The sequence below is a fragment of the Melopsittacus undulatus genome, chromosome 1 (genome assembly GCF_012275295.1).
Source record: "Melopsittacus undulatus isolate bMelUnd1 chromosome 1, bMelUnd1.mat.Z, whole genome shotgun sequence".
Taxonomy (NCBI): Eukaryota; Metazoa; Chordata; class Aves; order Psittaciformes; family Psittaculidae; genus Melopsittacus; species Melopsittacus undulatus.
The window spans coordinates 62,318,441-62,343,409 of NC_047527.1; the positions used below are offsets into that span (position 1 = coordinate 62,318,441).

The window sequence follows — 24,969 nt, forward strand, 5'->3', positions numbered from 1 at the left end:
AGACTAAAACAAATAATGCAGAAAACTTTATACATGTAGAGAATGCCTTCCTGAGGTGAAAAAGTCAGGAATTTAACACTGCATTCACAAAGATAAAATTTAGCTCATATGTGGGGAGGGAAGAGGAGTGGTGGTACACGCATTTTTACTCCTCTGGTCCTCAGAAACACTGTCAAATAAAGCAAGAATTTATCAGCCCAGGTTCCTGAAAGTTTCTGAAGGCAACATTGCTTACTATTCTACTGGTAAGTAACTGATCCAGTTTTGATCCTCACTTGAAGTTAGCGTATGACTTAGCCACTTCTGCCAGGAGGCAGTACTAGCTGCTTTCAAGGACTGACTGCAAATTAGCTGACATTTATTCTCATTTTTTTCAGATGAAAGATCTCAAAGCATTGACTGAAATGGATAGTGCCTGAATATTCTCCTCCTCTGACATGTGGCACAAGGCTACACAAGCAGCCTTACACTAAACAAAATGCCTGGACAAACTCCATTCCATTCAGCCCCAGTGGCAGACCTCTGCCAGGCTTCTTTCTTTTCCAAAGACAAATTTTATTCCTTTTCCAAAGAGAAATTAAAAGTGTACCCAATCTCATCATCTGCTGGCAGTGCTGCCATTCAATTGCCACTCCACACATCCAACTAATGAAGTCCACTGGTTATTCAGGAGATTTAGATGAACCTATTATCAACATTTTACTCCTACCAGTTAGTACTGTTAATTCTTTAATTGCTAAATGGTTTATAGGTTTAGAGGTATTTATTTTCCAATTTTATCATATTTTGCACACCACCTTCTTGTAGAAGAGTTTAACATTAAGTGTTCACTACCTTAAAATTACACGAAAAGGGGAAAAAACAGGCCTGCTGCATTTTAGTTCTTCACATCTTTATTTTTTTTAATTCACATAACAAAACGGAAGTCCTCACTTCCAGTGGAATTTATCTGAAGAATACAGAAAATCTATTCTTGGAACATTATGATTTTTAATTAGCACTACACCTGCAAGGCAGTCAAAAAGAACAGCCTTCATTTTCACTAGCTGAACTTTCCATTTACCTTTTTGTCCTGCTGGGAAATCCTAAAGGCACACAACTAAACCATCTCTTTCCTCTACCACAAAATCATTTTATGTTTGGCAACCAGCTCTAGCCTGCATCTAATCCAGATTGACATGTTGAAGTTACTACCAGAAGACCTAGCCCCACAGGACTCTGCGGCTGACTTTCAGTCCCCGAGTACCTTTTTCTTTATGCATGCTGCTAATCTGCTGCTGCTCTGAGGTCTGCATTAAACTCCTGGACAACAGGAAGCAGACGGGTTTACAGCCTGCCCTAGGATGATACAAATTGAAAGCAATCCCTAGAGACAGCAATGCCAAAACTGACAGATACTGTAAGAGCCCCTGAAGTTTGGCTTCAGAACCATCAATCAGGAGCATCTTGCTGGCGGTGCTCCCAGAAGCCCTATAATGAACCATGAAGTTCAGAGCAGAGAGAGATAACAGTAAATAGAGAATGGTAGGGAAAAATAAAAAGAACATTACTGACTCAGTGAGAGCAGTTCAACTCTTAATTGTCACCACTTGATTCCAGACTGTGCCTGAACATTTTCATAATTTAGATTAACTGCTGCCGCCCTTGTTGATTAAGGGGTTTTGTTAGTAATGTAAACTACTTTCATTGTAAGATTGAAACAAAACTATATTAGTTTAACACACCAACTAATGATTGCTTCTGAGGTATATTTAAGTTTTCAGAGCATTTTTCTAAATTGGTACCCAAAAAGTCCTTTTCCTATTATTTTTCTGTAAGAGACATAGTTTAAATTTAATCAGAGAAGTTTAGAACACTCAAAAGAAGCTTCTGAAAATAGATTTAAGGATTCAGTCACTAACTTCCATGAGAAAAAAAAAATCTAGCTAAGCTGAAATACAGATCATATACGTAGCAGAAAAGTAAGCTTACTACTTTAGCATTGACAAACATTTCAATTTTATAATGATTTATCCAAACAGTGCTATAACTGCACAGAGCTAGGTAGAGAGACCACCATATTAAAACAGGTGGCATGATTTTTTTCCCTCCACATGTCTTATCATCTACTCCCATTTTAAGTGTCTGACAGGAATACCTGTAGGTACGTTAATTCTTAATATTGCAGAGCTTTTTGCCAATGAAAGCATTGGAAACAAAACAATTCAAAGGCTGTCTCTGAAATGCCATTGATCAGACACTCCAAACCAGGGAACAAAAAAAACCTCACAGCTAATGGTTCCTACAACTTAACACACAAGCAAAGGAGCTGCAGGATTGCCATGTATGACTGGTAACGATTCATAGCCACAGCAGTATCCCCATGGCCTGTTACCACAGCACTAAAGGTTCCCAGAAAAATTGGTAAGTTAACCTCTCAACAATTTGTGAGCTATTTTTACAAGACACAACATGTTCATTCATAAAGTCCATTGCATAGATGAAAATTAAACCTTATCACAACGTGCAGTTCAATACAATGCATTTTTTCCATAAAGCTATTAGCAGCAGAATCATGCACCCAAACACAATTTTAGGCTTAAGTCTGGGCACAAACATATGTCTCGCTGTCTTTTATAGAAATGTTTAAGCCAGTCAAAAAACCACATGAGGTGCAGCTGAAACAAAAACCAGAGATACGACCTTTCATTTATTTTCATTTGAATGTTTTTAGTTATTTCTCTTGGTCTGGAGGAAAAAAGCAATCCCTAGTCAGGGCTGTAACACACTGGTTTCTTTCCTTGTCCACTTAGAGGCAGCACAGTCCCTATACCTACAAAAGATGTAAAGAGGTATCTGAACAACTGTATTACTTTATGAATTATGTTTACAGTGCTCTACATCCTCAGAAACATGAACCTACTTGAAAGCTTGTTTGAGAGCTTTAAAGCCACAAATTTAGCTCCCTCCCCAGCATACCACTGTAAACTCTGAATCTTTAGATATATTATTTACCAAGCTTCTTCTCTTACAGAAGCAGCTAGAATTCCCCTGAAAAAAGGTGTACTTTGTGCAGCTTTTGGTGAAGTTAAAAAACCAAAAAACAAACCAAAACCCCCCACCAACACAACTACATGATCTAATAACTCTTTTCTTTTAGGTATCTACCAACTGCTCTGACTACCTGGCAACACCGCCAGGATTCAATTGCAAGAAGTAATCAAGTATGTAAAATAATCTCAAAACTTACTAGCACAAGTTAAGCAGCTGTTGCTGTATATGAAAACCAGTGCCCTGAAGTTTATGAACTTGTTAAAGCTGTGATCCAGCAATACAAAAAAAAAGCATAGCTTGGTCTTGTCTTTTCAAGACTTTGGTAAGGTTAGCACAGTAGAACAGTTTGCTGCTCTTTATCACTAACTCAAGGAACAAGGCTTGTTCTTTATTTTGGCCACTGCTATTACACATAAAACCCAATATCAAAAACACTTAGAAAGTTTAAACCTTGTAGGTGTTATACTTGTAACTCCATTCCTCCTGCCACAGATGATATATGTAACCTTGAAATGTAAATAATTTCTTAATACTCTGAGTTTTAAGACAAGTCAAAGCCATTTTTTCTCTAAAAGTATTTTGGAAATTATTTTGATGTGTATCAATAAATAAGAAATTTAGAGAAATTTCTTATAAATAGCTGAGACTAAATAGAAAGCTTATTAGGAACTGCGTTTTGAGAGCCACATGGATCATTACAGAATGCAATATACTACCTGCTACTCGCTATGTTCTTTCACAGGGTTTCCTGGGCCCCTTAATCTAGTCTTTACAGACAGAGCCACACCCCAGGACAACAAACGAGACTCAAGACTTTTTTCTTTTTTTTATATTATACATATATAATATGTATACATAATATGTACATGTATACATACATCGTCTATATGTTTTGTTCATTCTTGGACAAGCTGTGTGGTTCGGTTGATACGCTGCAGGGAAGGAATGCCATCCAGAGGGACCTTGACACGCTTGTGAAGGGGGATGATGCCAGCCTCATGAAGTTTAACCATGCCAAGTGCAAGGTCCTACACCTGGGTCAGAGCAATCCCAGGCACAGTTACAGGTTGGGCAAAAAGGAAATTCAGAGCAGCCCTGCGGAGAAGGACTTGGGGGTGTTGGTCAATGACAAAAAATGACCATGAGCCAGCAGTGTGCACTCACAGCCCAGAAAGCCAACCGTATTCTGGATTGCATCAAAAGAAGCGTGACCAGCAGGTCAAAGGAGGTGATCCTGCCCCTCTACTCTGCTCTCCTGAGATCTCACTTGGAGTATTGTGTGCAGTTCTGGTGTCCTCAATATAAAAAGGACATGGAACTGTTGGAACAAGTCCAGAGGAGGGCCACGAGGATGATCAGGGGACTGGAGCACCTCCCATATGAAGACAGGCTGAGAGAGCTGGGACTGTTCAGCCTGGAGAAGGCTGCGTAGAGACCTCATAGCAGCCTTCCAGTACCTAAAGGGGGCCTACACGGTTGCTGGTGAGGGACTCTTCATTAGGGACTGTAGTGATAGGACAACAGCTAACGGGTTCAAACTTAAGCAGCAGAGGTTTTGATTGGATATTCTTTACTGTGAGGGTGATGAGGCACTGGAATGTGTTGCCCAGGGAGGTTGTGAATGGTCCATCCCTGGCAGTGTTCAAGGCCAGGTTGGATGAAGCCTTGGGTGATATGGTTTAGTGTGAGGTGTCCCTGCCCATGGCAGGGGGTTGGAACTAGATGATCTTAAGGTCCTTTCCAACCCTAACTATTCTATGATTCTATGATATTAAAATAAAGCCAGAATTTTTAAGGTATTCTTGTGGAAGAAATGTCCATAGAATTCAGAATCTCTCCTTCAAAGCATAACCTTAGGGGAAGAAACCGAAAGTAGATGTAATGTTTTCACAATCTGAAGGACTGAACATATAACTGGATAAATTAATTTTCCATACTTAAATGCTCAACTTCAACACCTACTGACTTTTAGTCACTTATTTTTTTTTGTTAACCATGTCATCTGTTTGCAATGCTAAATATATTTTCACTCTTCTGCTCCAAAATATCAAGTTATCTATCTATCTCTTTGCGATACCAAGCAAGGTGGGACAAGCCTGTTCCATTTCATCTTTCAGGCTGGAACTTGTGTTAAAAATAGGTATGAATTATTGAAGTCTACTGCTGAAATGCAAATATAAGGGCTATCATAAACACAAACTGGTCCTCCATAACAGAAATATCCGAGAATCAATTTAGATAAGATAGCAGGCAGGTGGCACAATGAAATTGCAGTACTGGGAGAAATCTGCATTTCACATTCTTATCAGCATTTATAGATGAAATATCGCAATCCTGTAATTCCAGAGGTGCAAGATCCATGCTGCTTTTAACTATGCAGTTGAGGCAATGGGTTAAAAAAGAAAAAGGCAGTAAAAGTGATAACTGGAGAAACAAAATACTTAAGTGAAAAACAAAGCTAGGGTCATTCTCCTCACCAAGCCCACCCAAAGGGAAGCAAAACATACTGGTTTAATTACCACTCTAAAGACAACATAAGGGAATATAAGTGGACAAAGCAGTCTTTGATAACATTCTTTAATTGTCTATTTGTACTTCCGAATAACAAAAGCAGTTTGAAAGCACAGAAGCACAGCCAACTTGACTTGGCTCATCATTATTTGATGCTGAAGGCAAGGATGATTAGAACTAAACAAATGAGCCACATGCCCAGCACAGAATGGCAAATGTACAATTGTACAACAAATGTACAAGCAATTAGCAGTTCAAGGTAAATTTTTACCATCTTACAGTTTTAGCATTACACGGTTAAACAGCCTACAATTTCGACAGTTTCTTAATCTCTACAAACTACACCCTGCAATCTCAGCCAGAGCTAACCCACACATGAATACACCACAGGCAACCACCCCCATTTATTAACTTCAGACCTAGAACTAGTAGCAAAAATACTTCCAGTATCACTAAGACTCTCTTTGTGCTACAGATTACTTTTTTCTTCCTTTAGCATGATTAGGATGCCACATTTCCTCAGATTACCTCCTAATATTTCAGCAGGAGGTTGCTCTGTGCATCTGAAAATGACTACAGTACTTTGTGACACAGCCACCTGTAGCATATGAAGTCTTTGTCTATACATTAAAACCATTTGAGATTCAGTCCTCTGCTGCTCCTCCTCCTTTCTGAGGAATAAAAATGAGGAAGAACACCTTAGGATTTCAAAATTATAAACTTCCTAAAACATAGTGGGGTTTTACTGCCTCAGCTTCGTATTTCCTTACCATAAGAACTCTGATCTTTGGAAAAAAAAATCCATTTAAAACATCTTCTAAATTTACGTGACTTTCTTTTCTTCATTCCAGGCAAATGCATGATGCATTCTCTATAAGCTTTCATTGTATACATCCAAATTACCAATCATATATACTAAAGGTCACTGGCAAACCATTAGCTTATCTCTAACAAATGCTTTGCCTCAATTTATAGGTTAATATTTATTATTTGCTACCTTAAAATAACACATTAGAAGACAAGGGATAAGATATTTCTAGTACTACTTATTTGGAAAGATGAATCCACAGCTGCATTCTAATTGAATTTAAACTGGGGGGGAATAATACATTTACGATTAATCCACCGGCTATCCTCTGCAGAAAAAAAAACATTGATTAAAGCAATGCTGCCTGAACTGAAGAGAAAAATTCACCTTTGGGACCATAGCAGCATGCAGCTTGAAGGATGAGTTGCTAATTTCAGACTCTACAAAAGCTATTTTCTTTCTGCCCTAAACAGCTGCTAAAGGCCTGCACACATGCAGTCAGTTTATCCTGGATAACTCTGGACAGCAAAAGAGTATGTAATGCAAAGGACAGGACACATGGCACAGATATTTTGAAATGCACAAAAGAACATGATACAGAGATACTCAATGCTGATTTACCTCCCACAAGGACTATTAACCAGCTTCAGGCTGACTCCCACAAAAATATTCAAGTACTCAAGACTGGGCCTAAAAATAATAGGAACACACTCACATGGTGCAGTGCTTGTACTGGTAGCAAGTATCAGATACACTGTCTCTGCAGTTAACTAGCTTACTGTTCTCAACACAGATTACTACTGCAACCAAAAACCTCAGCTTAAACCATGACAGGTATCACAGCTATGTATTTGCTTATTTTAAACTAACGTTCGCTAGCTATGCAACACTAATTATATGTACATATTTGCACTGGTTTAGCAAAGTCTGATGTCCTATGTTGACAGAAAAAAAATACTAAGAAAAAATAAGAAAAGCCTCTCCCCCCCTAGAATTATACATTCTTAACCAAAGCAGTTTGAAATGTCATTCAAAAGTAATTCCTGAGAGGGCCACAAACTCTGAGCTCCCTTCATTAATTAACAGATCATTAGTAGGAAAGAGCCCCTAACTGTTCACCCCCTGCACCACAGACAGTCTTAATTACCTTTGGAAGCAAACAATTTTTCTTTCAGTCACTCTGTCCAAAATCCCAAGTGAACTGTCTCAACAGGGAAAAAGAAAAAAAAAAGTATTTTCACATACACATTTATGAAAATTCATAATTTTTATGACTGGCAAAGAATTTAGGGTCTGAGTGTTTCCAGCAAGATTTAGGAAAGAATTTCAGTAAACTGTAAGAGACAGAAGTGATAGACAGTGACTAAAGGACCAAAAAGCTCTTCTTGGGATTAAAATGTAGATACATAACTGAAAAGTTTTCCCTTTGTGAAGCTTTTGAGAAAGTTAATTATATCATCACTTCATAATCACGACAGCTATGGCAAACAGCAAAAACACTATCACAGCTGTTGTTTTCTTTTTCAAGACCATTGGAACAGGCACCTATTCCTTGCCTTTCAAAATACTTCCTTGCAGAGTTCCTAATGAACAAGTTCTCTCCACGTTTATGCCCAATTGCCACACGAATCCACTTGGAGACAAATATAAGCTTTACTGCCAATTATCTTACAATAGAGATTAAATTGCTTTTCTTCTCACCACTTTTCAAAAATCTATAAAAACAAAACCCCAAAAACCCCTGAAATCCTTTCAGACTATTTTTCTTTTGGGATGCACCTCAATGAAACACACATAGGCAACAATCACTGATGCCAGGCAAGAGAGGAGTCACACTGGTTGCAAGAAGTATGCCAAGGAACTAGGTCATTTATTAATTTTCTGTAGGGCTCTACCTACTGCTCAGTTCCTGTTTCATGAACACCATTCAGGATACAAAGTTTCAGTGATTTCAGAAACCCATGCCATGGAGAAGTACCTTCCCTTGACACTGAATGCAGCATACTATATACGCAGAATCTCCCTGTGGGTTAATATATCCTTAATTTGATCCCAAAATGAAACACCTGGGAGACCCCAACACATAAAATGTGATAACTCATGACTTCCAGAAAACAAGCCATTGGGACCTCCATTATTTAATTTCCTTACCATTGCTGATTTTAACTTTCAGATACAGGTTACCAATGGTTTGGGCTCACACTTCCATTTATAACCTATAAAATACTTATTTTTGAATAGAAAACCATTATCTGGCAGAACCCTGAAAAAAAAGTGGCAAGAACTGAGCACATTCAGGTCTTAATAACAAATCAGTTCACTCATAGAACATAGGTCTGAAAACCAAAAGGGCCCATAACCACCCATTGATCTTCAAGGACAATCTCTTCAAGGCACAAAACCAATCTGCTCCATTGTGCAGTAACAGGCACGGCAGAACACCTGCACGGGTTCACACAGAATTCCTGAATAAGTTCTTACTAAAAAAAGCACATAGAAGGTAGAGGTTAGAAAATAAACACGTAAGTACTTGGCAGGACTATAGAAACTTTGCTTGAGCAGGCAGGGTGAAATTAAAACAGCCCTCTCCTCCCCCCCCAAATTAAATACCTGAAAGACAGTAAATTAAGAAAAAGTTAATCAAACTCCTAAAATCTTGGTTATGACCATTTTTATAAGTTAGTAATATTAACTGCTCAAACAAAGTTTTGAAAAAGAATATTACATATGTTTCTAGCAATGGTTTGCATACTTCTCATGAACAAAGATATATAAGAGAGGAAAGAAGTGCAAAAAGAACTCTCAGAAGGAAATCTGATCTCAGTTCCCTTCCTAATCCTCTAGAATGCTTCTGCTCCACTCTTTCTCAGAGGAGCTGTTTCCAGTTTAGAGTTCTGGCAGAAAACATTCTTTAGGTTCTGACATCTACACTCTATACTGCTTTTGCTTACATTCCCAAATGTTACTATGGTTCCTCCTCTAAATCACTAGAGTCCTCTCTCAAATGGGATGGCAGGGAGGAGACGTATTACTAATGCATCCAAAACCACTCTATTTGATAATGGAGTTATCAAAGAACTTGAAAAAAACATATATATAATATATACTTGAATATATCTCTAGACTCTCTTGATATCTATATATATATATATATAGATATTTATATAGACTCTCTTCAATATATATATTTTGAAAATATATATTCAAAATATATTGAATATATACTTGAATATATCTCTAGACGCTCTTGAGCTTTTGAAGTAGCTCTGGTATAAAATTTACAGTGCATTTGTAGACTTGCTTTTCATGCGAGAACTCCCTCCTTTCAAGCAAAGGAAGTATCTGGAAACTACACAAATGAGGCTTACATAAGAGCCTGCAAGGGGAACAATTGCTCCTCCTGAATATTAGCATATAAGCCTTAGGTCTTTCAAAAGAAATAAATGTGACTAAAACACAAGGGATAACTGTTGGGCATGTATAAGAACAACCCTGGTAGTTCTGCTTTCCCAAGACAGCAGCAAGAGGACCAGTGTTTTGCATAAGCAAGCTGTCCTCCAAAAACACCCAAAAACAGATTATGGAGGAGAACAGCAAGTCTGTCAAAAGAAAAGTCAAGGAGTGTGTCACCAGAGAATTCTTTAGCTGCCAGCATCAAGATTTCTGACATCCTACTGTCAATAACTCATATTTTCCAGCATTGTCCAAGTTTTCTAAGGAATCAGTTCAGTTTCTCCTCTCTTCCCTCCTGAGCACTCCAAACAGGAATCTGGCCCAACACATGGCACAGCAAGAAGAATGCATTTCTTCATAGCAACAGTATAAGCTTCCCCCCCTCCTCACCCCCCCAACCTAAAGAAAGATCCTCGGTTAACTACTGTTTCACTCTTTAGAGGTCATGACAGACAATGGACAACTCTGAAATGCCATGCTACTTTCAGAGGCAATCTCTTTCATTGTATAAGGTTCAGTGGCCTAAAATTTGCCTGTAACTACAATCTTTGACTAATGCTCAAATGCAGATGATTAACTTTTGAGCAGGATTCCAGACTATAAAACTTGTTAATACATACAAAGAAAGAGGCAAATGCACACAAATATGCTCTATACATAAAATATAGAGCTCAATTTTTCTTTAATGACTTACTATTAACTACAGCATTAAAAGTTAAGATAAAACAAATTTTATTTCATGTTTCTTTCACTATCTGGGTACTTGATGTCATATTAACAAGACACATGACAGGCAGTGGTAGTAGAAAAAGACAAAAAAATATTATCCTATAGTATTTTTTCCAATGAACTGTTTAATAGGGAATTCAAAAGTTTATTGACTATTGCCTCTTCTAAGTCACTACTCCTAAGAGCTGCAATTATATCACTATGTATGTAGTGTTTTGAAAGCTTCACTAAAAATATTAAACATGATAGTGCAAGATCAATGTAACACTAAATATTGTCAATGATAAACTGCATTATAGGGAAGAGCATACAATTGACAGTAGGGCTAACAAATCATAAATAGAACATACACCAGGCTTCAGTAATAACTCCAAGCAAAGAGAAACTACTGCTTTATTAGATGACTAGCTAAGCTTTGACTCAGAAAACGCCAACATTTCACATTCTCAGAATACAAGAGGACAATTATGCTCTTCCAAAAGGTGTTGCCAAATATATTAAGAAATAGGTGTTCTCAGTGTGCCCACAACACCTTTTCAAACAAGCCATAAAGAAAAGCTACAGTAGTGGCATTTTGAAACCTAACAAACCTCCACAGCTCAAAGTGCAACAATGGGGAATTCCTTTTACAGTTGTTTGAGGAGAAAAAAAAATAAAAACAAAAAAACAAAAGAAAAAACCAAGAACAAAACACCCACAGAAAATTTTCCCTTTCATTTCCTTCACTATCAGTTGGTGATTCCTCTCGACACATCTATTGCTTAGGGACACTGCACATGAGCCTCACAGTGAAGTACTGAGCACTATGAAAAATGTTCTTTCTAAATGCCTTTCAAGCATACTCAGAAGCAGCAAGCGCAACAGAGTGTCTTGCTCTGGAATTTCCTCTATAGGCAAAATATACACATCTGCAAGTAGAGGCAAACATACAGAACGACTGGTTAGAGCAAAGCCAAAAAACCACACCTTGCCTTAGAGGAGAATGTGATTATCCACTGTCCCGTCAGCATTTATTCTACTGTCTTGGATTCATCTTAAAGATCTGTCCTACCCAGTATTAAGCAATACACCAACAGTGCTGAAACTTCTTAATCTACAAGTACAAGGTGACACACAACATTATTACATATCTCTTAGTCCAGTCTTGAAATCAGCTGTACACAACACTCAGTTCCAGTGCTGCAGAGGCAGCGATCACGCCAGCCTGTTCTTCCCCCATCCTCTCTCCAGCCCCTTTTCATGTTTCAGAAGTCCGGTACAGTGATAGCACGTAAGGTTGAAAAGCTGGAAGGGAAAAGGGTTGTGCTGGGACTTATAGGTATCCCTGTAATGCTTTGTGCAACAACCTCCAATCCTCAGTGAGAACAGACAGAAAAGTATTAAAGCAAAACCCAAAGCCCTCTAAAATTTTAGTCAGCACTTATGGTCAAACTTCTTTAGACAAAAGAACTTATTTTTGCACAATGTTGTACCTTTTCTTCCTTTTGCAGCACTTTAATTCCCCATCTAGAAAAGAAATATACTTATCCAAAAGTCTGAAAACAAAAATAGGTTTTTTTATGCTTCATTGTTATTACTAAGCAAGACCTTCTTGGTAAGCTATTTTCACACTTATATACAGTATTCTGTTTTGGGAAGCACCAAAGTAACACTAATAAGCTCACTTATCCATGAAATATGCCAACTGCCATGCTCAAAGACGCTCTGCTGGATGGCACATACTGTGGATGAAGAGCAGAAGGTTCTCCTAAACCTTACCAACTAGATAAAGGTTACAATGCTGCTCTTAAGTATTCATGGCTGTTGGTAACAAGAAATACAAAGTTACCAGAATTTTAAAGCTTATCTGGTACACTCCACCAAATTATCTGAATGCCACAAGAAATCAAACACCAGACTCTGTAAGAGGTCATCAGCTGTTTTAAAGAAAAGGATCCCCTCCCAGTCATCTGAAGACAACTTTTCCAAAACTCTTAAAAAATCTACTAAAAGGAATGATTCATTGATTTGATCCAAGTATGTAACTAGGTGCCTTACAACACAGGGCCACATCTGATACAATGCTGAAGAATTACACAGATAACATTATACATCATTGCATTAAAAACCCCCAAACAACTCTGATCTGTACTCTTGAAATTTTATATATCAGGCTCTTTTTAATCCCATTAGAAATAGGTTTAAATGACTCACACAGAAAGAAACAGCAACTCAAACACAGGGAAAATTCACATATTAGCCATTTCCTGTTCTTATAGAACTGATGCATACTAAATTTGCATTGATTAACTGTACCATGAAGAAAGAAAAATGCTTTCACTAACTCACATCCACTTTTTCAAACTTGTACTTGCCCATTTAAATGGCATTTTAAAATAGTACATGCTCGTTGATTTTTTTCACTGGAGTCTGTACTAGGTGAAAGCCAGCCTAGGACATCAGCAACAGTGTTTTAACGCACAGATCTGACTGGAAAATACTAGGTTCTTCACTTTAGTCTCTCATATAGTGAGCTAACACACTATAAATAGTCATCGATGTATAAACTTGTGTTTTTTTTTTTCAAACCCTACTAATAACATATATTTACTAATCTTAAAACTACAGAAAGTTTGTAATAATTGAATCAGAGCTTATCTAGGTAGAAGTGCACATTTTAAAGGGATAACAAGTACTTGTTCTGTTTATTAAGTAATTCTCACATTTCTAACTATTTCATTCATTAACAGCTATATTACTATGTACTTTCCCTTTGGATTTCCAAAGCTCTGTCTACCCTCACCTCCGATTATTTATTTTCTCACTAATTTCATTTTTCCAAATATTTATAATAGATTAAATGCATTAGGATGTTAAGCTCAAATCCCATTAAACCTACTCACACAAGACCCTTGTAGCTCTGCAAGTCGCTTAAGCTATGAAACGCTGAGACTGTCTCGATGCAACTCTGTAAAAGTATGAATCACTACATCTGCCTGTTTAAAAAGGAAACAGATGAAGTGCAACACAGACAACTTATCTCCACGAAACACACACATCAGTGATTGCATTTATGTATGTGCAAAGCCAGAAGGTGGCTTAAGTCATGCATGCAATGCCAGCCTAAAGAAAAAAAATAGCTGTAGCGCTGTAGCCTGACAACTAAAGATAAACGTGACGGCTGTGCAAGACAGTTCGGGAAGTTTTCCCAGCTCCTGCCGCCGGGTTGAGCTGGGGTTACCTCGCCGCAGGCGTGCTCCCAGTTAAGGGCGCATAGGCAGCCCCTCCTCGCTCGACCACGGGAGCCCTCTCCCCTCTATTTAAGGGCAGTGGCACTGAAACACAGGCGACAAGCAGATTTCTGGGAGGCACGGTTCAAGAAGCGCTCTCCCGGCAGCCGCGGCTCTCTCGGGCCCACTCCCTCCCCTCACTTCCCCTCTCTGGCTCCTGAAGAGGTGAAACACGACGCTGGCCTCCGCCATGCTAACACCGAGGCGAGACCCCACCGCCCACCAGGCCAATACCCCGAGCCCGCGGCGGCTCTCGAGCCTCGGCCCACAGAGCGCCGAGCCCAGGCCCGGCCCCACCCCGCCGCCGGCCCGTTCCGGGTCCGCAGCCTATCAGCCTCGGCCACAACACCGCGCTCCGCCAACCGGGGCCGCTCCCGCAACCTCCGTTCGCCTCCCCCATCCCCCCCGTTCCCCGCCGAGCAGGTGCCGGCGGAGCTGCCCCGTCCCCCAGCGGGACGAAGGCCACCACCCGGCTCCAGACACGTTCCCGGCGCGCACAAGCGGGGCGAGCAGATTAACGCTGGCGACTGGGAGGGAAGAGCCCCAAGGTCCATTGGCCACCCCCAGGCCGCCCAGGCCAGGCCGATGCTCCCACCGGCAGAACCGTGTCGGGCCGGGAGGGAGAGCAGTGGGGAAGGGACGAGGTGCCGGTTAGCTCACCAGGAGGATGAGGAGGCAGCCAGGGTCAGGCAGGAGCGGAAAGATGGCGGGTCTCATGGTAGATCGGGCGCCCGGGAGGGGGAGAAACGCGGCTCCCACTCTCCGCGGCGACTCCTCACTTCCCCCGTCGCCAGGAAACACCCGGCCAAGTTCCACCGCGGAGCCCCGCGCTGCCCGCCTCCACCGCTCACTTCCGGGTTCCCTCTCTTCACGGGGGACGCCGGGAATCGTAGTTCCATCCGCCAACCGCTGGCCCGCTCACTGCGCCAGGGAGGGGAGGGGACGGAGCGATCCCAGAACGCACCGGGGCTGCCCGAACATGAACCTCGGCCCCGTCCGGCCCCTGGGGGGGTGGGACCTGGTGGCGGCGCGGTGAGGAGGCGGGTGGGGTTGAGGTGAGTTACGGAGCGCGTCTGAGAGGACAGGGAAAGGGAGGGAAAGAGGGAGGCGGTGGCTCTTCTCACAGCTCAGGCGAGGCAGGGTTAACCCTTTCCTCCTTGATGGCCCGGGTATCTTGGGGCACTGCAGCCTCTTCCGCTCTCCATCAGGTGCTGGCTGCTTGTTACCGGTCCTCGTAGCCCATGCGAGAGGAAGAAGGAGGTGTCCCTGCCAGCCCTCACAGCGGCGGCGGGAAGCGTGCGACAGCCCTGTTGCTGAGGCGGCGGGGCCCGGGCGGGTTTGGAAAGTTGTTCGCGTTTCGTTTGGCGTCTTTGGGTCTCGCCTTGGCCCGTCAGCCGACGGGGCTGGGGGGAATGGTGCTGGCTCTGGGGAGAACGAGGAGTTACGAGTGCTACTTTATGTGTGTAAGGCGGAGGAGTAACCTGAGTGTGAGGAAAAAGCGGCTGGGGAAGAGGGAGGTTCCAGCTTCAAAACAGGGTTAAAACGGAACGTCATCTTTCAGTTTGCATTCGACGCTTCAGCAGACTTGTGCGCTTTGTCACTTCCTCAGTTCTAAGTGCTAAAAAGAAAGAACACCTACAATTCAGTGTTTCCTCTTCCAATAAAAGTTAGGACCTTTGACAGGCTTCAGAGCTGTCTCAAAAAGATCATGGAAAGCGGCGCTGTGTGTTCTTCACGTTGCCACTGTGTACACAAGCGAAGGGTGTGAAATGGGGAGTGAAATCGGGTGTAATGCCATGTAAAAGAAAATCCTTCACATCAGCTTTTTGTAAATCAAACTCAATTTGGTGTCAGAGAAAGCCTTACGGGCTCAGACTTCATGTGTGATGCTGCAGAAATCATTTGGCCTTTCAGTTTTCTCGAGCTGAAAGCACTAATATATATAGTGTATATATATATGTGTGTGTGTGTGTATACACAAATAGTATACATTTTTTATAGTCTGAATTTTGACCTTAGCTTTTGTCAGATCTGCTTATATCTACATTAAGAACCTTTGCTCTTCAATCTGTAGAATATCCTGTCTTCTGAATTAATTCACAATTGAAAAATAGTTGCCTATTTTTATTTTCATAATAATCATTCTTTACTTGGAAATTGTATCAGTAAGATTTGACAGAGTGATCTTGTTAAATTTTAACAACCTCGAGTTTTGCTGAATAGAAAAATGATGTAATTCTGATTATCTGTGTAGTGCAAAGTAAACTTATCCCAGTTTGGTATGAGATTTCACACACCTTGAAAGAGCTCTTGATGTTCTCATGGCTGTCCATTTCAGGTGACTTGACAAGCTAATCTTCTTCTACATGTTACCTTAAGGAAGAGAAAGTGAATTATTTACTTGCTTCCAGTAATTCAATGCGTATTACAGATAATGTAATTTATGTAACTTTTTATAAGCACATCTTCTAGTTAGTTATTGTTGTTTTTTATCCCTTATGAATAAATACCTCATTTTTTGTTAAGGAGAATCTTTTAAGAAAGTCTTCCAGATACCAGTTCATCTGCTTGTCATATGCATGAGGGAAGTATCTCAGGGAAGTTACGTATTTTACTTTCAGAGTGCCTCATAATATTTCAGAATGTCCCTGCTGCAGAATTATCTCTTTCAATTGAGTTATGATACTGTCCTGAGAATTACTGTAGAAGCAATTGGTTGCTTCTCTCACTATGTGATTACTGACGCTGTGCAGATGTGGCTCTTGTTTTCATCTGGAAATTAGGAACATCTTTTGATATTAATTCTCTTCTGTGAGCAGTCAGTTTTATGTAATTGTTGCTGTAGTTGGGGTGCTTCTGGTGGTTTACTAAGTTTCTCAGTATTTACTGAATTTTATGCTGCTGCCCCTGGATGTTTTATATTCTAGTTTGTTTGTGGAAGGGTAAAATGTACAAAAAAATTTAGCAAAAGATATCACTGATAATTTTGGGGAATAAAACCAGTATCTCATAATTACAGTAAGTGAAATATTCTACTCAATAATGTAGAGTCCTGGTGTATTTCCTGTACCCAGAGGAAGCTTTTGAGGAAAAGGTGAAGTTAAAGACAAGATATACGCCTGTATGCAAAATGCACATTAAATTAATAATTTATATGATAGATCTATTAGAGATCTATCTCTTGCTACCTTTTCTCTTCTTTGTCTTTACTCTTCTTCTTATTGCAGTTGAGTATTTTAGTTTCCTTTAAATAGGAGGCAAATTTCTATGGCTGTAGGAATAATTGAGCAGAAAAAAATTAATGGTTAAGTAGGGGAGGAACTGTGACTTCTTGTAACTGACAGTTTCATGTTGCCCTTTTGGTTTCTCTGGATTTGCCTGAATCAGAAATGCCTCATATGCTTTTATGCAGTATAATGTAGAGGAGATAACAGAAGGCATAAACCATACTGCTAGGTTGGGAGAAAAAGTTTGGCTTTGAATGAAACATCTCAGTTATATGTTCAAAAAAGTCAAAAATGCAGTTTTGTTGGAGTAGCAGAGGGTACTTGGGAAGCAGAGAATGATGCAAGTATTTTGAATGATGTGGATATTCTTTATTCTCCTTAAAAGAAAACAATGATTATAGGTAGCACTTGGAATGTTTGAAATGCTGTTACACTGAGATTAAAACATTCATGCTTTAAGTCTTAAAGTGTATTAGGACTTGCTGGGCTTGCGTAAGCTCTGTCCGCCCTCCATTGTCACGTCTGCACCTGCGTTTCTTTGGCTTTCTTAAGCACCAGGTCAGGTTGAGCTGTTTTGTAATTTGTCATGGTGTATGATGGCACTGTTAGCCTGCCTTATATGGCTCTAAAAGTGGAAATGTTGTTAACCTCTTGTCACATTAGGCTCTTTGAACTCTTTTCTGTTCTCTGCTTCTGGAAGTCAGCAAAGCCATGAATCCATTAGTGACACACTTCAGATTATGTGAAGGATTACCTACTTATGTGGTAAAACAAGTGTGCCAAGAAATGTTCAATCACTTTTCTGAAACATAGAGAGATTCACCAAGCTCACTAAGGATGGAGGCATTTGTGACTTCCAAGAGATGTTGAACGTCATAATTTTCATACTGTTCTGAGGCTCATGAAGAGGAGGAGAGAGGTGGGGTAGGATTGCATTGTTCCATAGGTTTCAGATGACCAGAAATGATTCCAGAACTATTAAAGAGGAGAAAATACCTTCATAAAGTTATGTGAGGAGCTTGCCCTCATGCTTCTGTGCCAACGTGGAGTACACCAATGCTGGTGTAGAATCAGCTGTCTGTTGTGCTCTAATAACTGTTCACTTCAGACAGGTACAAATGCCATATGTGCTTGGTGTTGACAAGTTGTTTGTTGGGTGACTAGGGTAATTTCTGAAATAATTTTATAGGGGTGTCTGGAACAAAAGTTAGGTTTAGGGAAATTGCTTGCTTTATGAAAGTGTAATGAGCCATAGCATGTTTCCGTAACACTGAACACTGTTCTCTGAGTGGTGATAAATTTAGGCAATACCATACTTACTCCTGGTTCTGAAGTAACTCAGAGACAGCAGAGGGAGATCTGTGAGCACAAGCAAGAAAACATTCCAGTAGTGAGGAGTTCCAGTATTTTTACTTAAAGCAACTAGCATCTCATGCCATTCTAGTCACACCATTACTAGTTTGTGTGGGGGAGAGAGGTTGGAAGGTAAGGTATTACATTTCTTAAAACATGGTGAACCTACTTTCAGGGCTCCTGAAAGCTTAACCAGAGAGAGTTCAGGGAAAGAGTGTTCAGTGATGTGGTTAAATGTTGGAAGAAGTGTCACAGGGTGCACTTGGCTGTCTGAGAACAAGATGAAAAGACAGCTTATTCAGACACGAGTGTGTTAAAGGCTTTGTCCACTGTTACCATGTGGTATACTTTAGCCAGTGTCCGAGTTATACCTGAGTGTTCCAGGCAGAGTGAACGCAGTGTATTGATGTGGTGTTGAGCAGGTTTGCACAGCCACATGGTTCCATATTTGTGTTTATTCCATGGTATGAACTGATACCATAATTGTGCAGATGTTCCTTGAGTAAGTGATTAGATTAACCATGAAGTGTCCTGATTGATTTTTGTATCAGCTGTAAGGATGTTTGGAGCTTATGAAGAAGAATCTACAACTGTATTAAAGTATTAAATTGTATTTGATTTTTTTTATTATTATTGTTTGCAGGTAAAGGCCTTTGCTTTTATTACTTGATTCTTAAATATCTACTGTAGAAATTTTCACTTCCTTTTACGTAAAAGTGATTTTTTTTTTAAATTTTAATAATATTTTCCCCCTATGGTGATATATCTGTATCTGCAGTTATCTTAATTACAACAGATGCTGTGTAGTGATATATGAGATTTATAGAACAGATAGAGCAAAGATGGTTGACAATAACAGTTGAAGCAAATTAGCTTCCTCTTGCTGTTTTCTAAGTGTGCCATGATGTAAATGTGGGATATGACAAAAAGAGTATATTTAAATTACCATTGAACAGAAGACGAGGTGAAACATTCCCAGAATTAAGTACACAACCTCAGTAATACAGCCTGTTTGTTGTTGGGTTTTTTTTCTGGTGTATGCAATTATTGTTTGCTTATCTCAGTTTGTTTTCCATTCCAAATATGAAGTATAATAAGATTTGAAAGTTGACGTTTAAGTATTTGATACTTTTGGAGAAAATGAATAAGTTTTCAGGTGTGCAGGCCCTTTTCATTTCTAAACTAGTGTGTGGCCCTGAGCTGATGATCATTATGAAGATCTTGATGCAGCTCAGCGAAGGTAGCAGTTCTGTTTCAGGAGAGGCTAGGAAGGTAACTTCAGTGGTAGACATGATTTGGGAAAGAAATGAGAATGCCATTATACAACTGTATAAATCCATGTTTTACCCACAGCTTGAATAACCAGTGGAGTTTTCTTTCTGTCCCAAAGGGGTTGGAACAGAGCTGTCAAAAATCCCCAAAAAAAGGGCAATTAAAAGTCACACATATAGAAAAAAAAAAGTATTCTATTTTTGGTTTGTTTTTTTTTTAGGACTGAATTCCTATAAAAAATGTTGGTGGTGCAGATCTGACCTATGGTAACACCTTGAAAGAGTATGAATATTTCAGCAAACTGCCTCTTCCATGGTTCCTCGTTAGCATCTGAAGTGCATGCTGCTGCTGTTAATGGAGATAAGAGTACCCTCCAAAAGCTAATAGCAGGTAAATGTTTTTATTGTACATGCATTATGATTACTTCAGAACTGGAGCATTTTGGTTTTGACTTCCTGCTCTGATCTTGTGTTGGTTTCGGCTGTGGTAGAGTTGATTTTCTTCCTAGTAGCTGGTGCAGTGCTGTGGGTTTTACCCTTTTCCAGTTCTCCCCATCACACTGGTGCAGCGGAAAGTGAGCAGCTGCATGGGTTAGTCATTATACATCTTTAAAATATGTTTTCATTTTTTTGTTATGTATTTCTAGAATAAACATAGTTCTGAAAATATGACTGATTTTTCTTACTTTTTATTACCCATTGCTCTTGATTGGTGCTTCTGCATGGAATAAAATGGAGAGTTGGTAACTATTACAACCAGAAGAGTTGTTCAGGACTCCTGTTTCAGGGAATTTCTGGAGAAGTGCTTTGGGCTGAAATATTTTGCCTGCAAATCCTTGGTTTTGGAATTGCTTTTGTGAGAAATTTAATAAACTTATTTTACAGATCATTTACTATAGTTAATGACATCTAGTCACTTTGTGGTGCGTATTTGTTAATTTCACAGCCAAAAGATGTATTTTGAAAACACAAAGGACCAAATATTTCTATGTACTGGTATATCTTGTCAAATACACCACAAAACAGCCATTAGAACCAGATAAGGAAATCAGTATTCTTTTAGTGGTATCATGCAGCAACAATATAAAAATGCTGCATGTTATTTTTACCTGAGAAAGAAAACTGCATAATCTTTGTAGCCTTTGCTGTAATAACAGCATTTGGCTTTTTTGCTTTTTCGTGTTTGGACAGGATATGACACAGACTTTACTTTTGCCAGAGCAGGACCAAAAAAATTATTGCCTAGCAGAAGAAGAATGCATCAGAGTAATATTTTTAGCTGTTTACCAGGCACTGTTGAAAGTAGGACTTCATGCCAGAAGTAAATTGAGCAATTGGTGTTACTCACTGAACTTCATGACTGCACTTAGCAGCAGCATCGAATTCAGGATAGTAGTTCATTCAGCTTTATGTCGAATTCAGGACAATACTTCAGCTTTACATGTGTGTTCTTCTAGCACAAGTCCAGGCTCTGCATCTTGATTATGTATCTAGCAATATATGCAGTAACATAAAATCTGACTTTCTTATTCTTTCAGGGAGGGCCTTTTACCTCTAAATTTGTTATTACTTCCTCTGAGTTTTCCCTATTCAGCTATTAATGTAGAGGAGGGGTATAGAGACTGGTTAAACAGTCTCTTAGAGTAGCCCCGCTAACCTATTTGGTGCTTGTGTTTGGTGATTATTCCTTTTCCCATCTGTAGCTGGATGGAGCCTTTGTGATTTTAGACAAACATATATATCGTATTTGCATATAATTCATGAGTATGGATGCATATGCAATCTGCTGCCCAAAAGCCTGGGATTTGAAAGGAGCAGGTGTTTCAAATAATACAGTGTGTTCTGGATACTGTGTTCCTTCTGACATCCTGTGCTAATAGGAGGCAGGAATAGACAGAATCAAAGGTAAATAGAAAATTTATATAGAGAAAGAGGGCATTGGAACAAAGTGTTTCTTTGTGATAACCACTGCTGATGCTTAATTACAGGACTTGTAATACAGCCTATGGGTTAAATACCACAGAGTAGTATATATTTAAAGTGTTTATTGTATAACCAGCGCTCTGACAAAAGTGTGCTAATTGTTTGCATTGCATGAGTTACCTGATACTATATCACGCTGTTTTAGAACAAAGCATTTATTGTTAGCTAAAATACTGAAATGTAAAACATTGATGGCTTCACAATATATATATATATAACTTTTTAACTACTTTTTCTAATAGTAGAAGAAAGACTAATCTTGAAACTTCGTACAGTTTGCAGTGAAATTTTAATACTCTGAAAGTCTAGCAAACATTTTTACATGTTAGGGAGAATAAAAATTGTACTCCCTTGTTCAACTCATAAGTTACATTTTGAATTATTTCTGAATGGCCATGCAAATAATTAAACAATTGTCTATATACTGCTTTTTAATGCACTTAGTAAATATTACAACTTGTGATATAAGTTGAAGTTTCATAGAAATCCAAAACAAGCATACATGTTTTTCTACATACATTGAAGTCTTAAAAAAATCAGTAAAACTAGGATGTCATGTTTTAAATGACGCTGTTAATCATATGATGAGAATGTAAGATTTGTGGAGGGGAAAGCATCAGTGTGGACAATGTTTGTGTCTGTATACTTCCTATTCTGATATCAGTGAAAGCCATGTAAGTGGGGGTATTGATACACATCTAGAAACCAAAGCAGAAAACAAATCTTGACTACAAATAAGAAATGGCCATATAAATCAAGCTTAAACACCAACAATCCCCCCCAAAAAAAATAACCAAACCAAAACACCACCAACATAAAAAATAATGTATTTTTACATTAATATGTATTTTTATGTAAATATGGATTTTTACATAAATCTAGACATTTACAGGTCTAGATAAGAACTTACACAAGTAACATTTTATTACTGTCCATCTGACCAGATGGTGGTGTGCATGACATGCTAAGGAGATCAGAGTCTGAATTGGCAGGAAACACAGTTTTAATGAAGTTTACTTTTATATGTTTTGGGTGAATAGCTGTTGAGGACATGATCCTGAAAGTAAATTGTTAGAAATCATTAATGGGCTGGGAATGAAAATTTCAATGAATCCAGAACAGAGGCAACCTTTGAATTGCTCTTTGACTGCTGTGTATAGGACCCGAATTAGTGTTACTAAATGAGATTTCCTAACTCTTGACCACGGTATACATAATAAGCAACAGCAGCCAGCTATAGTTATGTACTCTAAAAATGGTGAAGGACATTAAGATCAAAAAATCTAAAGATGAGTCTGAAGAGTAAAACTCCTTGCATGCAGTGTGAAGCAAATACAAAAGCACTTAAAAGTTTAGCACGGTCAAAAGGGAAGCAACCGTGGCTAAATAGTGTGTGAGTGGAAAAAACAGCCTGTGTCTGAGGAGGGTTAGATGCAGGTTAGAAGTAATTTTCTAGAGGCATAAAAATTAGCTAGAAACCCTGTGGCTTGTCAAGGTGGAGGAGCAGTCAAAGAAGACAAGGCCATGGGTGAAGAACAAAAAGAACAAAAAGAATTCTTCTATATTTGTATTCACAGGAGAGTTCACAAAGGTTTCTGAACTGTTTATTACAGAGCAGAAAGCGTTTTCTCAATGCAAATCATAATTTCTAAGCAAGAGCAGGTGTTGCAGAATGAATCATGAGAACAATGTGCTGTTCATTCAACAGTTTTAAAGGAACTCTGAGATGGAGTGAGCAAGCAAATGCTTGCTCTAACTTGCAATGTCCTGATATGCAGTGGGTTTTGTGAGAGACTTGGTTGGTAGGGAATGAACTTTGGTTCTTGATATTCCCCTGGATTCACATTTAATCTGCTTGACTCTTCTGCTGGGTGAATCCATAGAACTTATAGTAAAGAATACAATTACTAGCTATTTAGATAACTACAATATGCTGTATGCTGTGGGAGGGTGAAGATTGTGTTTGTAAAGGAGAAGCATGCTTCTGCTGGAGATCTTTTGAAGCATCAACAGACTGCAGACAAAGGAATATTAAAAAAAACAAAACCACTCTCCCTCCTCCCCCCCCCCCAAAAAAAAAAAAACCAAACCAGAAAAAACCTTACCTGTTAAAATTCAATATTTCTTGAGTAATTGCAGCCAACACTGCTACATGGGAGATAGATTTCGTCGGGATGTGTAGTCTAGTGGATACCCATGAATTTCTAGGTACTAGTTTCTACGTGGTAACATAACAGAAATAAGAAACTTTGTAATGCGGGGTGAATACTGCTTTGGAGAAGTTTTTCTGACTGGGAATAGGAATACAATGTTTTGATTTTTTTTTGTAGGACCTCAGACTTCTTATTTAGTTTAATCGCTGCATTACTAACCTTACTAATTCAAGAAAGCTGAAAGTATTTCAGTAGTTTCCATATTGTAAGGAACTATGAAGTAAATAATGGTATTGATGTAATATTGACATGTTTATGCTTTTAAAGCAAACATTACTGTGAGTAGGCTTCAAAGCTTGGTTTAGTTACAGTATTTGCAGGTTTCAGAAGGACTCTTCGGTAATGTGCTGTTGCTGTTTTTTAAAGTATTCTTTTCTGCCGTGATCTGTATAACTATTTTAGAATTACATAAATTATGCCACTGCAGAATGTTACTGGTGGTAATATTTGTGGAACTAATGTTTTCTGAATGTACTTTTTTCTGTAAATATATTTGGAAATGTCCTGTAAAAGTCAGTAAAAACTGTGTGAAAAGTAGTAACTTTGAGTTTATCTTTTTGATCACCTTACCTGTGTAAGACAAGTACGGTGCACAACACCTGTTAATTTATAATAAGATACCTTTTTAATAAAAAAGTATTACTTTTAGTTAGATACTTATAGACTTAACTGGTTTATGTGATTTTGTTTTTTTAAAGGCAACTCTGAGCTGAAAGATAAAGAGGACCAGTTTGGAAGAACTCCACTTATGTACTGTGTATTGGCTGACAGGCTGGACTGTGCAGAGGCACTGCTGAAGGCCGGAGCTGATGTTAATAGAGCTGATCGTAGCAGAAGAACCGCTCTCCATCTTGCTGCTCAAAAGGTAATGACATTACAAGTGCTCAGCTGTTGTATAAACTTGTTGCATTCACAACAAGTATGATGTGGTTTGCCCCTGTCTGGATGCAGGTGCCCACCAAGGTTCCTCTATCACTCCCCTCCTCTGCTTGATAGGGGAGAGAAAATAGGACAAAAAGCTTGTTGGTCAAGATAAGAAGAGGGAGAGATCGCCCACCAGTTACCACCACGTACAAAACAAACTTGCCTTGGGGAAATAGTTTAACTTACCTCCAATCA

At 39.2% G+C, this 24,969-nt stretch overlaps 2 protein-coding genes across 2 annotated transcripts in view; one reads left to right on the forward strand and one right to left on the reverse strand.

The window, feature by feature from the left end:
- Window positions 1-14,726, reverse strand: part of ERP44 (endoplasmic reticulum protein 44) — a 47,865-nt gene extending 33,139 nt beyond the window's left edge. Inside the window, exon 1 of the mRNA XM_005153425.3 lies at window positions 14,464-14,726. Within this exon, the coding sequence (XP_005153482.1) occupies window positions 14,464-14,520 (57 nt within the window). The 5' untranslated portion in view covers window positions 14,521-14,726. The remainder of the gene's footprint in view (window positions 1-14,463) is intronic.
- A 116-nt stretch (window positions 14,727-14,842) lies between these two features.
- INVS (inversin) overlaps window positions 14,843-24,969 on the forward strand; it is an 83,908-nt gene continuing 73,781 nt past the window's right edge. Inside the window, exons 1-3 of the mRNA XM_005153424.4 lie at window positions 14,843-14,858; window positions 19,876-20,045; window positions 24,549-24,715. Of these exons, the coding sequence (XP_005153481.3) occupies window positions 19,940-20,045; window positions 24,549-24,715 (273 nt within the window). The 5' untranslated portion in view covers window positions 14,843-14,858; window positions 19,876-19,939. The remainder of the gene's footprint in view (window positions 14,859-19,875; window positions 20,046-24,548; window positions 24,716-24,969) is intronic.